General features: G+C 39.2%; 2 protein-coding genes across 8 annotated transcripts in view; both read left to right on the top strand.

Moving 5' to 3' along the window:
- Positions 1-11,495, top strand: part of LOC117606699 (uncharacterized) — a 32,733-nt gene extending 21,238 nt beyond the window's left edge. Inside the window, exons 3-7 of one of the 5 annotated variants that reach the window (XM_034329489.2) lie at positions 2,970-3,031; positions 3,103-3,226; positions 3,849-4,005; positions 4,603-5,260; positions 5,366-11,495. In XM_034329489.2, coding sequence (XP_034185380.2) covers positions 2,970-3,031; positions 3,103-3,226; positions 3,849-4,005; positions 4,603-5,260; positions 5,366-9,262 — 4,898 coding nt within the window. In that variant the 3' untranslated portion in view covers positions 9,263-11,495. Of the gene's footprint in view, positions 1-2,969; positions 3,032-3,102; positions 3,227-3,836; positions 4,006-4,587; positions 5,261-5,365 lie in introns of all 5 variants that reach the window. The other 4 variants (XM_034329487.2, XM_034329490.2, XM_034329488.2 and 1 more) reach the window with 4 other exon arrangements.
- An 89-nt stretch (positions 11,496-11,584) lies between these two features.
- On the top strand, positions 11,585-13,914 carry LOC117606702 (MYG1 exonuclease). Of its 3 annotated transcripts, none has more exons than XM_034329507.2 (7): positions 11,585-11,708; positions 11,816-11,972; positions 12,410-12,505; positions 12,568-12,801; positions 12,872-13,073; positions 13,332-13,504; positions 13,568-13,913. In XM_034329507.2, the coding sequence occupies exons 2-7, from the start codon at positions 11,860-11,862 to the stop codon at positions 13,737-13,739; spliced, it is 990 nt and encodes a 329-aa protein (XP_034185398.2). In that variant the 5' UTR covers positions 11,585-11,708; positions 11,816-11,859; the 3' UTR covers positions 13,740-13,913. The 3 variants fall into 3 exon arrangements, with proteins under 3 accessions (XP_034185398.2, XP_034185399.2, XP_034185396.2); XM_034329508.2 differs by having other exon boundaries at positions 11,586-11,713; XM_034329505.2 differs by having other exon boundaries at positions 11,619-11,972; positions 13,568-13,914.
- Positions 13,915-13,918: the final 4 nt, after the last annotated feature.

Below are 13,918 nucleotides of genomic sequence, written 5' to 3'. Positions count from 1 at the left end.
AATTACTAGAAACGTTAAATATACGTCATAAATAAATGATCACTAATTGCATTCATTTGCAATAATAAATATAATTAATAATTATTATAGTGTCTTGCCCCTCTGAAAATCCAAGTGACGATTCAATAAAAAAAATTCAATTATATTTGTTATATTTTTAACAAAGGAAACATATGCATGAGTTGATGTCTTAAAGCACGGGATGTGGAAAGAGCTTTTGTAGACCAGGAAGTGATTATGTCTGAAAATCAGTGCGGAGGCGTCCTAGACTACGTCAATTACCTAATTAGCATGTTGATGAGGACATCAAGAAGAATGTGACTCTGTGCATCGCGTTACAGCGTCTTAAAAAAATCTGTACAATAATATTCAGAATTCCTGAAACCTTTCTTTGAAAATTTTTGTACTTTGCAAACCATACTTTGGGTTGTATATTCAAGTTTGAATACCTCATCAACGTATAATTAATTTCATGAAATTTATAATATAAGTGTAACTCGACATTGTAAGAATTAATTTCGAGATATAATACGAAGTTCATTGATTATAATTATTAGATAATAATTTGATCAAGGATAATCGCAACTCCGGTGAAACAAATCCCGCAAACGAAGTGGAGAGCCTTTCGAGAGATGAGCAAGATTGAGCAATCTTCCAGCTGGATGTAGTAATGCCTTAGTGACGCTACTGTAACGGTAATATCAGGTAATGGTTGTAACTGTTGCGATAATCGAGCCTAGGTTTCTTCTCGTTTCTTCTTCGTATTTGATACTTGTCGCGTTCGCTCCTCTTTCACCTTGTGCCATTTTCTCAACACCATTTTGCGGTTCCATATACGCCAGATAAACTTAATAAAAATTATCCTGTTACTATAATTGTCACATCATCATTACGTTTTGTAAAAATAAATGTGTAAATAATTAATGGAAAATAGTGGTTGCCATAATGAATTGGTTAGGTATTGTAAATCGATTGGAATGATAAATTATTCAGCACGAGGATTACCAAACACAGTAACAGAAACATTTGGTGACCCCGGTAACAATTGAACTTCCCACGTTGCAAATTATCGAGCGAATAAAACAATTAGTAGCCGCGGATTTTTAACCAGGATCAACAATGGGACAATTAAATCTTGAGAAACGATTCCGTGAATCGGATAGGGCCTCCCAAGTTTTAAAGGTCTGGGCTTGAAATCGATAATTGCTATCATTTTGTTTAATTATTCGTCGAACGATTGGATTCGATAGATAAGTTAGCTTTGAAAAAGAATATGTTGCAGTTAGCCTTAAAATTTATATTATTATTTGTTCGCAAATGAAATTTAAAAAAAAGTATCATTTTGGTACCATTGGTAGATCATACAAGTATATTAATGAAATTTCAAAGTGAAGTTGAATAAATATCTGATTCCTGATTGGTGGATATGCATTATATGGTTTGTTGACGAATTTCGAAATACCGATACGACTGTCAGGATCTGTTTGATATCCTGAAGATGAGCATCGACATCGAACAGATCTAAATGTCACGGGATTCACACAGACGTTACGCGCTGAAAAGATTATATCACTGCCTAGTCGGACGATGCTACCGCGTAAATGGACGAATAAAAAACAGGCGAAACTATGCGCACGGTTGGTAATCGCGTTCGATTTAACATTCTTAACGATTGGATTTCGAATGGGAGGTAAATTACCTGTGGAAATCGAGTTATGAAAGATAATAATGATGCTTTAACGAGAAACGATTTGTAGCTTAGCCTTCTTATATAAAATCCTTAGTTGAACTTTACTTTGGGGTGTACAAAATTATTGACTTTCTTTTATATACTCTAATAGCATCCAATGAGAAAGATTCAAAAGTACAAGTTTTAACTCTAGAAGTTACGTCTATATCAAAATGAACGTTTTCAGCGTATTTTTGAGGTTAATTTGACGCCATATTGACCTCTATCTATTATCAAAATGGTGTCCAAAAACTAACCTAACCTAACCTTACCTAACTCGTGCAAAGCTACTGGCTATTCCATCAACATGGCGCCAAACTAACCTCAAAAATTCGTTAAAGCTCTCAGCTTTTCATACAATGGATTCTTAAAATTAAAACTTGTATCCTCCTCCACGTCAGGAAGTTCAGAGATTTAGGTCCTTTCTCTACTTTTGACCCATATTTGACCACATTTGATATCCGTGTATTATGAAACATCCTGTTCACACCTATGAATGGGTGCACCAATGCAAAAGGCCTCGATAACGAATATTAAATTCGCAAGATCGACAGGATCTTGAGACGATTGTGATTGGATGGCCCAGTGTATATACCGGATGACCTCGGCCTACAAATGGCCACACTCGATCGATACTGTTCCCCTGGACATTCTATTTTATCGATAATCATTTTTCTGTCACCCGATTGAAATCAATGCTCTTGACGGAGATCCGGTGACAAGTTGCTGTAGGTGCGTCGAACGACTGTTTACTTTCTGTTTCACTGCAGATCCGGCTTCCATTTTTATTTAAAAAAATCTTCTAAAAATTCTTTTTTGGTTCATAGTATTATTTCTCGACCAGGTAAATTTTCTAAAAAAATTTTATTTTGCAACTAATCATAATTAAAAATCTACGGTACATGTAAAGTCATATTTCCGTAGGTGTTCGCCTTTTCTTATTAAAGGAAATTTATTTTAAAACTGTTGAGAAATTTACAGAATATTCTGGTACAGCAATCTCGTTGCATGTCGATAGTTGATAATTATAACTGTAACCGGTGCAACAGGGTCTGGCCGAGTAAAAGTGTCTCGTAACTGCATAAATTAGACAAGTAAATTATCCTTGCAATGGACACACTTCCCTTTCGTTCATTTTCTACTAACGGGAAAATTGGATTCCTGATACCACTGACACTTTTACTTCCACGAAATGTACCATTACTGCGTGATGAGTTAGGGTTTCTTTTATATGTTACAGTTTTTTTGTCGATCCTCAACCTCCAGCATGGCTTCGTGTTATGCAGCGCGGGGGAACCTGGCGTGAGTATTATTATTAATAATCGAATTTTTATTGAAGGCATCTCTAAATATACAACAAATCATTTTACAAGTATCTGGACTTCGACAATCTACCGGAAACGAACTTCTCGTGTCAGGGGAAGGTGATTGGAGGATATTACGCAGACGTTGAAGCCGGATGTCAAATGTTCCATGTTTGTACCATTGGACAAAAAGGTAATTCAGCAATATTGTTACAAACAGAATTACAAACAAAATTTTTAATAATTTCACAAACTATTTCTGTTTTTCGATTTGTCTTGTAAATAAAGAACAAATTACCGTTTAGTTTTGTCACGTGCTTCTAATCGCTCCATGTTAGTCAGCGAAAGATCGAACTCTTGTGATATCGTAACAATTAGAAGCGATAATTAAACCGGTGTCGGATGTAACGAGCATCTTGACTCGACAAATCGAGCGATCGAACGATCCAGAGGTCTGCCCGGGGGCCTGGCGAGCGGCTGATCGAAGTTTTGTAATCGATCGAGAGATCGCTCGAGGAAGAGAATGTCACGGTCGTCGAGGAACGTTTACTGACCTAAGTCGAGAACGTCTGACTTCGACTCCTCGGGAGAGATCGATCGACATGCAATCCGAGACCTGCTTTTGTTCTTTTCTTAACCTTTAGCCCTTTCGTTTGTAAAAGAAGAAATAGAAAAGCGAATGTTTATTTAATGTTAATTATGAGAATTATTAAACTTGAACTTAGCTATTAATGAGACTCTCGTTTCGAGAACCATGACGAAGAAGAGCATCCCCGAATAATGACCCTGTCCTTCACCACGAGACTTGGTTTCAGACGAGATTATGGACATAAAGTTCCTTTGTCTGAATGGAACCGTCTTCGATCAGGAAACCAGGGTGTGCGAGAGGGTGGACGAAGTCGATTGCAGCAAGAGCGAACGATTCTACAACTTGAATTTGGAACTTTACGGAAACAATGCTGTGACACTCAGGTAAATCGATAAATTCGCGAGAATTATATTTGAACGCTGTCCTTCCTATCCGTCCTTCAAAGGTTACACTTCTGTTCGTAATGCAAACCTGATTCGATAATGTTGCTACAAACTTTCACTTAATATTATGGAAACGCATGCAATCGAAGTGATCGATCAAAAACCGGCGACACGCGCAATCACTACCGTCGTCCACGCCTCTCTCGATTCTGTATCAGTCACGAAACTAGAAAGAAACTTGGTCCTTACGAAACGCCAAGTGAACGTTCTGACAGAAGAAAATAAAAATTTTAGCAACAGGTGAACCGGCTACAACGGTTATTTTCACTTGTGCATGACAGTTTCAATCCAGGAAACTCTCAAATTAGGCTATCTTGGCCAATTAAATAAATACTTCATTTTTGAGAACTTATTTCTAAGTAATAGAAATATTTCTTTCAATCAAAATTTGTGGTTGGGTCACACATATTGGGATACACATCCATTTGAGAATAAAATTCCTGCCTGAAGATGTCCAGAACCAATCCCATATATTCAAACAACGTCAAACATCGTTAAACATCATCAAACATCGTCAAACAGACTCAAACCTTATAGTTTGCATGAGAACAGCGAAGACGACGTCGACCCCTCGGACCATCTGGACGACCGTCAACGCACCACCTCGGCACGACCCACCACGACTACGACCACTTCCACAACCTCAAAACCCAACAAACCATCCACAACACCTTCCTCCAATTCATATTCGCATCCTACTGGCTATCCCCAACACTTCCAGCCTCAACCTCCATTCCCTCAGGTGCATACCAGTCAGTCCAAGTCCCTGTATGACGACAAGAACGGTGGATACCATCATCAGTACATCTTCCACAACGGCGAGAGAAATAATAATCAACAGGCGACTTCCTATCAGTTGTTCAGCAACCAAGGTGTCAGTTCCACGACAGTCCAAACTCCTCAGGTGCATCAAATTAGGTTCAGTTCGACGCCAAGTCCGCAGATCATCCACAACGAGCCCTCGACCGTGGCGCCACTGTTCCATACGCCCTCCTCCACAATCCAGACGCTTCTAAGTAGCAATGGAAACAGTCCATCGTTGATAAATCCCATCTTCCATAGTCATGGGATTGTTAGTACAACGGAGCAGTTTTCTATACACAGTAATAACCCGAGGGACACGTCGGAATACCGTGATAATGGTGAACAGAGCATCAGGCCGCTGGAGGCTGTACAGTCGACCAACAAAGGAAAGGTAATTGGGGATTTGGGGACAGCGGACTATTTTATATTAATTAGTAACGAAACAGTTAGGTTTATGGTCTGCTTCATACGTAGCTAACTGCTCCATTATGCCCAGGTTTCGAAGCTGACGATATCCCCAGTGCCCACTCCATCGGAGCCATCTCGATCAGGTCAAACGAAGAGCAGCCAGAGTTCACAGCAACAGAGGATCTCAAGCAGCTTCCTACCAACCCCAACCACCGAAGAAACGACCGCTAGATCCTTCTACCCAACTCCGAGGTCCTCGACAAAGTCATCTGAGTCCTCACAGTCCAGCAGCGAGCAAGTCACCCAGCATATTCACGTTCTGCCACCTGTGCAGATTCCCCAACTGAAACCCCATCAGATCACTATCAATCTACCCCCACCAGACATCCAAAGAATCGTGCAGAACCCTTCATCCCTGCTCCCATCTCAGTCCCGAGTGATAGTGACGGCCAAAGCTAGCGTCAGCGACGAGTCAGGCAGACCTCTGAACACGACCCAACTGGTCACTTTGCCTCTTCCAACGATTCCTGCTAGCTATGATGATTACAAAGAAGGAGACGAGTCCTTTGATCCTTTCTACAGGGATGTGCCAAAAATCAGAAACAGCAGACGAGCCTATGGAGGGGTCAGACGAGGCAGGATAGTTAAAAGATCGAGAAGGTCAGTTGGGCAAACCAAGAATTCCATGGTGTCCTTCGTTTATGGGGGCGAAACGAACAGGCGACATGACATCCAGACAGTAAATGCAGCTGAGAAAGAAAGGATCAAGGACAGAGTAACTGTTGAGGATGATAATATGGACTTTAAGTCTATCAAGGAGAGTCTGATGAGGTTTAGGGATATTCTGTTTGGCGAAGAGTTCACGGATGAAACTCTCCGTAGCATTTTCGAAGACAGTCCTTCGCAGAATAAGAGTTCTAATACAAAAGCGAAGGGTAAGAAGAAGGAGTCTTTAGAAGACTTGGAGCCTAGGGCTTCGAAGAACTTCAAAGCCAGGGAATATGAGGATGATACTGATGAGGGATCAGAGAACAAGAAAAATAAGGCTAAAAGTGCTTCGAAGATAGATACCAAAATATCTGATGCTGAAGAATACATAGATATTGAGGATAATGAAGAAAGTAAGTCAGATTCAAAGAATGGTAACATAGAAGACCCAGAAAATGAAAAGGAAGAACAGTCAGAAGTTTCTTATGATTACAATGATGAGACAGATGAGAAGGTCGAGAGTACGACAACTGAAGAACCAGAACTCGATATCATTATACTTGACCCAAATGAATACCTTAGGCTAAAATCCTCAGAACAACAGAGTACTATGAACCCTGTTGAAGAAGAATTATCAACTACAATTGTCCCTGTTCTTTCTACAAGTGTACAGTCCATTGAGTTAAAGAAGGATAGTGATTTTCTTAAAGACCCCAAAAAGCCTAAAGACCAGGATAGTACACCTGAAATAAACAAACAGCCCAAAGTGAATGAAGATGATGAAGAAAAGAAACCAGAACAAGAGGTCAAAAAAGAAAAGCCCAAAAGAAAAAGTTCCAGAATCAGATCTGGAGGAAAGGTATCTTCACGAAAAAAAGAAACGAAAAGTGAGAGCGACAAACCTGTTGAATCTTCGGATGATAAGATCAGGAATCAGAAGGTAGAAACTACTACCTCAGCTGCAGACTCTGAATCAGAACAGATTGATAAGCACATTTTCGATGAACCGGAGTCTCAGACTTCGAAAGAAATCGATACCAGAGCTGTAGGTAACCATAACACTCACACGAAGAGTCTTCAGGGTGGCAAGGACCAGGGTACTGGGAAGGAAAATCGAAAGGGTGATATCAACGAGTACGAGACTTTAGAGAAGCAGCCAAATAAATTAGAAAAGGATCAAGAAAAAGTTGACAAACACAAAAAGGAGGTTGAAGATGAGGAAGAGTCAACGATTTCAACGTTGGATGAAGACAAACCTGAAGAAGATGAGGAGAAGGTTGAAGAATCAAAACCAAATGACGAGTCTGAGACAACAACCGAAGAAAATACTTCTCTGGAGAAGACTGATTATAAAGAAGAATCTTCAATCGAACATGAATCTGTGGAAGAAGAACTCACCACAATCTTCAGCAGCGAAGATGTTGAAGAAGGTAGTGACGAAATGGTCAAAAGTTCTCATCATGAGAAGAGTAAAAAGTTTAAAGATTCTTCACGAGAAGTTTCTTTACGTAAAAAGGAAAAGAAAAGAAAGAACGAAGAGGAAGAAGAAGCAGAGATAGAGTCTCAAGAGTATTCGACGGTGAAGAGTGAGGAAATCAATTCTAAGGAAACGTCCATGGAGTATCACGACTCTACAGAGGCGTCTTTCGAGAGCACCCACGAGATAAATGCTGACGAAGAATATCCCGAAAGCTATGAAGATTCAACACCTCTCTCTGAACTCAGTTCTGAAGAAATTCCAAGCTCCAGAGAAGAAGTAGCTGAGGAACCTGAGGAAGAGGAATGGGCAAGCGATCAGGAAGTAAGTACCGAAGGAGTGTTGAAGTTTACTGATGAATTACCTAAAGAAAAGAAAGAAGACACGTCAGAAGGCAAGAAATCTTCAGAGTCTGTTGACAATGTTGGCCATGACTACGTAGACGACAATTACGAACCTGAAAACTACAAGGAACGAGATTCTTCAGATTCTAATAGCTTAAGTAATGAAAAAATGAACAAGGAGACTATGTCTGATGAGAAGTCAGAGAGTAAAACTGGAAAACCTGAAGAGGACAAAGAAGAAGAAGTTAAGGATGAGCTCCAGAAGGATCAGGCTTCAGAAATTGAAGATCCAAAAGAATCCAGCACTGAGGAGGCAGATTTGCAGACAACAACATCAACGACCACTACCACGACTAGCACCACCACCACCACAACAACTACAACTGTTCGTCCAACACCTCCAAAATTATTTAAACCAATCTCTGCAAGGAAGAGTTACAACTACATCCCTCCAACGACCACTCCGAACCCAGTGATCATCAAACCAAGGTTAAGTTTATTGAACCCAAAGCCAGCAAAGCCACCCAAGTCCTACAACGACCTGGCACCTAAGCCAGTAATTAGAAAATTCCCTCTGCTAACGCGTAAATCAGCCACCACCATGTCGACTACGACGATAAGAGGGGAGGACTCGACAGAGATTCCAGAGATGACGTCGACGGAAGTGTCATCCACGAGCACAGAGGTGAGCAAGAGCGAAGAAAACGTGTTGGAGAGCAAATTGGACCCTGTAAGTCAACCTGTGAGTGAACCTCCTAAGGACCATGCTCCCCTGAAGAATAAGAATGATCAAGACTCCAGTCCCAGTGAACAGAAGTCTCCTACGAACCTAAAGAAAGAGGAGGATGAAGACTTCACACCTTATCCTGTAGCTAGATTGTCAACGATGGCCACTCTGCTCGAGGAAATCCTGAAGGATACAGAATCCACCACCATAGAGGCTGAAAACACGACCACTGCAAAGAGCTTCACTTTGATAGATGTTGAAATCACCAGCACCACAGCTGCGCCAGTTTCTTCAACATCAACTGAAGCTGATCACGAGACTACCACTGCTAAATCACTGACAAAGGATGAGGCTTCCATAGCTCCCTCCACTAAATCGACCTACCAAGAAGTGACAGAGGCATCCCCGCTCCCTGAGACATCCACCATGCCAGAGACCACTTCTACACCGTCCGAAGAGGTAGAATCGACCACCATGAGGCTGCTGACTCGCAAAATGGTGGGCCTCAGGCGAAACCAGGGGGGCTTCAACTGTCTGGAGAAGGAGATGTACCGTTTCTATGGGGACAACAGGGACTGTAGACTGTTTCATTATTGTTCTCCTGGATTCACCTCGAGGCAGGTCCTGGACTTCCGGTTCGTGTGCGAGGAGGGCACTGCCTTCGATGAGGAGACACAGAGCTGTCGTCACAATGTTAGAAATAAACGGTGTCCCGATAGACAATGGTAATTAGGAGTCTTCTAGGTCAGGCATGCATACGAAATTAACTGCGCGGACGCCCGCGTGCGTTGGGCTTGGTGCAGACTCTCAGAACCATGGACTTAGGAATAAGAGGGGACGTGACATATATGGGCAATTTGGAGGATGGAAGTGAAGTTACAATAGGGAGGGGACCATGGACGTAAACTACACCTATTGTATCCAGACTGAATATCCCCTTTTATTCGTAGGTCCATGGGGAAAACATTGTAACGCTGAAGGATGGGGTGCTGTCTCCCCACAAATATGCCTGCCCAGCCTGCCGGTGACTATGCCCTGCGCCCTGCGCCCTGTGTCCTGCGACCGTTTCATTACTCGCTGTGCATGTATACTCTAGGTCCTCGTGTGTCTGGCGGCGTTGATTTTGATAATTCGTGAATCCCAGGACCACGTAGTGTATATTTATGTATATTGTTAGGATCCGTGAAAGAGGGCCGTTCCTTTCCTCAGCATTGCCATAAACCTTGTACATGAAGATGGATTCACACTTATTAAAATTAATGCGAAGTGCTGACTCGAGCGTGTAGGTCACGAGGAAACAAGAATCTTCTGTCTGAGCCGGAATCTTTCTCGTAGCTGTGGTCTTTTCTTTCTGGTGGAAGACAATGCTTGTTATTCTTGATTGCTGAAGACTCGTCAACTGTCTTTTAGGTTAGGTTTGCTGTAGTAAAAAATAACTGCACTGTCGTTAGCCAACATTGGAAGGAAACGATTTTATACACTACCCAGCTAAGTTTTGTGAAAGAAAACTAATAGTCAGGCCTCTTATTGTTGTTAGTATAAAAGAGCGAAAATTATGCCGGTTCCTACGTTGCATCGATGAACTTTTTCAGAGAAGATCACTCTTTCATAGTGATTTCAGCAATATATCTTGCGCATTGCTCAACGTACGTTGCGTACGAAACACAAAATCTTCGATTTTTGTTGGCTCGATGCAACTGTGCAGTCGTATAGTCGGTGGAAGAAATATAGTGCAATTATAAGTAGATGAACAAAGGAATAATTTTTCATGATACAACTTTTGGTCGGTAATAATTTTTTTCCATTAGTAAGTATATCGTTTCCACCGACTATACGTGTAGATTTTGAGAATGTACAGTAACGTTAAAAAGCAGAGATTCGGGAAATACTCAATCGTCGTTCGTCCCAACAACGACGGTCTTCTTAACACTTTAGCAGCCGTATTTCATGTAACTCTTGTAATTTTACACTCGTTTCTTAATTCCAATCGAAATGTATTGTGAAAAAATTATACTCGAGTTTCTGTAGAGTGATCACAATGGTCGTCAAAGTGTTAATCACCAGGTCGATCGATCATTACAATATTATCTTGTTACATCGAATGAAAAATTTACATAGTCATTTTCATCAATTTTTGAGCTTGAAATTGATGTAACTACTATTTCGTGATACCTTTATCATTTTCTTCAATTGATATGCAACAATCTAATAACAATGATCGATGAATGCCTTTCGTCCCTTCCTATCAATAGATGTCTAATTTTAGCGAAACAATTGATCCCTTAGGTCGAAATTCCTATCGATAGTGGTAAATGTATAAATAGATTACCTACATGTACGCACACACGTTATATATTTTTACATGTGAATTTATCCCGTAGATAATGTGATAAGGTAATCTGTAGGACGTTAAAATATTCTCTGAGGAAGCAACTGCGTGTAAATGATTTCTGTACATACAAATGTGTCCCTTTGTAGCGACGCGTTACACGCATGTTATCATTAAGGATCTATACTGTGTTAATAATAATTGTATATTATGTGCAATTCTTGGTAGTCGTTAACCCGTTCTAGTTATTTATTTCACACTTTTGCGTTGAATCTGGTTTTCGCCCTAGTATCGTGAGATACTTTTCTTCGTAACATAGCAGGCAAGAAATACTTTTATGAACGAATAAATTTTGTTCATTGTAAATATTGAAAGTAAGTCTTGTTAATACGATTTGTAAATGAATAGTATAATTTACACTTTTTTTTAAGGTATTACTCGTACTCTTAGTAATATTTAGAAATGATGAGGTATATTATCATTGCCTTAAGTAATAAAATAGGTCAGAAGTTATTTCGTCCACTATTTTCATAATTCTCTGCTGAAATCTGGAAGAAAGTACATTTAACTTTCGATTATTATACGAAGAGATTAATAGCATACGGAAAAATAAACAAAAAGCTGTCATTCATTCATAAAACGTTTATTTATCAATGGCTTGAGTACTGAACAAAAAACTGCACGTGTGTACGCTATTAGTAGCGTGTGTAGTTTTTGATTGGTCGAGAGTAACGTTTGTAGCCTTCGATTGGTCGAATTTGATTGATTAATTGGCTCCGTCCAATCGTTTCCACAGCGTGAAGACCACGTTCCAGTCTATCAATTGTTTTTTCACGAATTTTAAAAGTACGGTGAGAAACAACTTAATTATTAATAAATTGATTGCACAAATATGGTGAGGGGAATTTCTAAGACTGTTTTACAGTATTTTTCAAATGCAATTACTTCGCCAGGCCACCTAACCTATACGAAAGTGAAGTCGCGATATATTACGATAATGACTGAGAACATAAAAATCGGTACACATGATGGCTGTTTTCATTGTGACGAAGCACTCGCTTGTTTTATGCTAAAAACACTGCCCCAATACAAAGATGCAATAATTATAAGGTAATTATATGATAATGAAGATATTATTTTCTAACCTATAAACACCATAAGTGTACACTGCAATTTAGATTTCGTTTAGTTAAGGAGGAGTGTAGAAAAAGGAATGTCCCAACACGTAGCATATTTGTCCATATTCTTGACCTACGCAGACAGGAGGTTCTCCCAATCTCTCCCGGTCTCTCCCAGGCTTCCTGTGGCTCTCCCTGGTCTGACATAGCTCTCCCTAATTCTCCTGCTTCCCCTGACTCTCCCTCAACATTTCCTGGGTGTTTTTAAGATCTAAAATGAATTTTAAAGCCTACGATGCTCCAAAATGTACCTAATGATGACATGATTATACATCAATTTTGACTTCATAGTTTAAATTACTTCCTTTAAACTGTGCTTGCCCAATTTTTAAAGTGTACATGGCAGTTGAATGTTAAATGTATTTGTAGATCACGTGATAAAGGTATTTTAGATACCTGTGATATTGTTGTTGATGTTGGCGGTGAATACAATCCTTCAAAGCACCGTTATGATCATCATATGAGGTATGTTCAATAGATTAATTTATATATGAGATAGATTTGTATCTGTTTAATTTGTAAATTAGAGACTTCAAAGAGTCAGTAAGTACTGTGATAAAGAAGCCAGGATATGATTGGGATATAAAACTGAGCAGTGCAGGTTTAATTTATTGTCACTTTGGGTATGAAATCATTAAGCATTTATTCCCTCAACTAAGTGACAATGTTGTGGAAATAATTTTTAAAAGGATTTATGACAAATTGATTAAAGAAATTGATGGCATAGATAATGGAATTCCTATGTACAAGGAGGAACCACTGTAAGTGATCCATTACAATGTGTTACGTTTTTGTAATATTATTCAACTGTAGATTTACTTGTCCTTTTAGCTATCGTATTGTGACCGATTTATCTTCGCGTGTTGATTTTTTAAATGTCAAATGGAATGATAAAGATACTAATGTTGATGCACGATTTGTAAAAGCAATGGAATTAACTGGCCAAGACTTCTTACAGCATATAAATTATGCAGTAAATGTTTGGTTGCCAGCTAAAGCAATCGTGCAGGAGGCTATTGCAAAACGCTTTGAGGTAAGTACAGTAAAAACTTGTTATGAATGCTAATTTGCAATTAATACTATTATTGGTACCAAAACATTTGCTCGGTGTCTATCTTCTTGGTGATATTTACATTAATTTGAATATAATGGCATACTTCCTGAATAAAACATTACAATACATTGATGTTAGTTACATGAATGTTTATGTAATACAACATTATATATTACGTATATAATAAACTGCATTTGATTATTGTAAATGGGTATACATAATTACAAGTACTTGCAGGTCGATCCTAGTGGAGAAATCATAGTACTGTCACAATGCGTACCATGGGCCGAGCATATCTTTGAAATAGAAAAAGAAATGAATGTACAACCTCCGTTAAAGTATTTAATTTTTAAAGATAATAATTACAGAATAAGATGCGTTCCAGTAAAGCCCGGTAGTTTTGTAACTAGGTATTTATCCAGAAGACAATCTAGCGATCTTTCAAATTATTAATACACCATATGTTTTTCTAGATTGTTCCTGCCAGAAGCTTGGGCGGGTTTGAGGGGTGAAGAACTTGAACGTGCCTGTGGAATTCCAGGTGCAGAATTCGTGCATAGCGTACGATTTATTGGTGGACATAGCACTTTAGAAGGTGCAGTGACGATGGCTCGCAAATCACTTGAGCTAGGAAAAAAAATATGATGAATAGCCTAGTTTCAATTATTTTCTAGTATTCAATTTTATAAATGAATCGCTATTGTGATTCAGAACTGGTACATAAATTATGGCAACACGGTGTACATATTATGCAATAAAATATTTTCCTATGTAAAAAATAAAAATAAATGTTCAATGCACTTGTTATGATAGAAAATAATAAC

The sequence above is a fragment of the Osmia lignaria genome, chromosome 8 (assembly GCF_051020975.1).
Source record: "Osmia lignaria lignaria isolate PbOS001 chromosome 8, iyOsmLign1, whole genome shotgun sequence".
Classification (NCBI taxonomy): Eukaryota; Metazoa; Arthropoda; class Insecta; order Hymenoptera; family Megachilidae; genus Osmia; species Osmia lignaria.
Note: the sequence above shows the minus strand (reverse complement) of the source record. Positions and strands in the feature narration are given on the sequence as shown.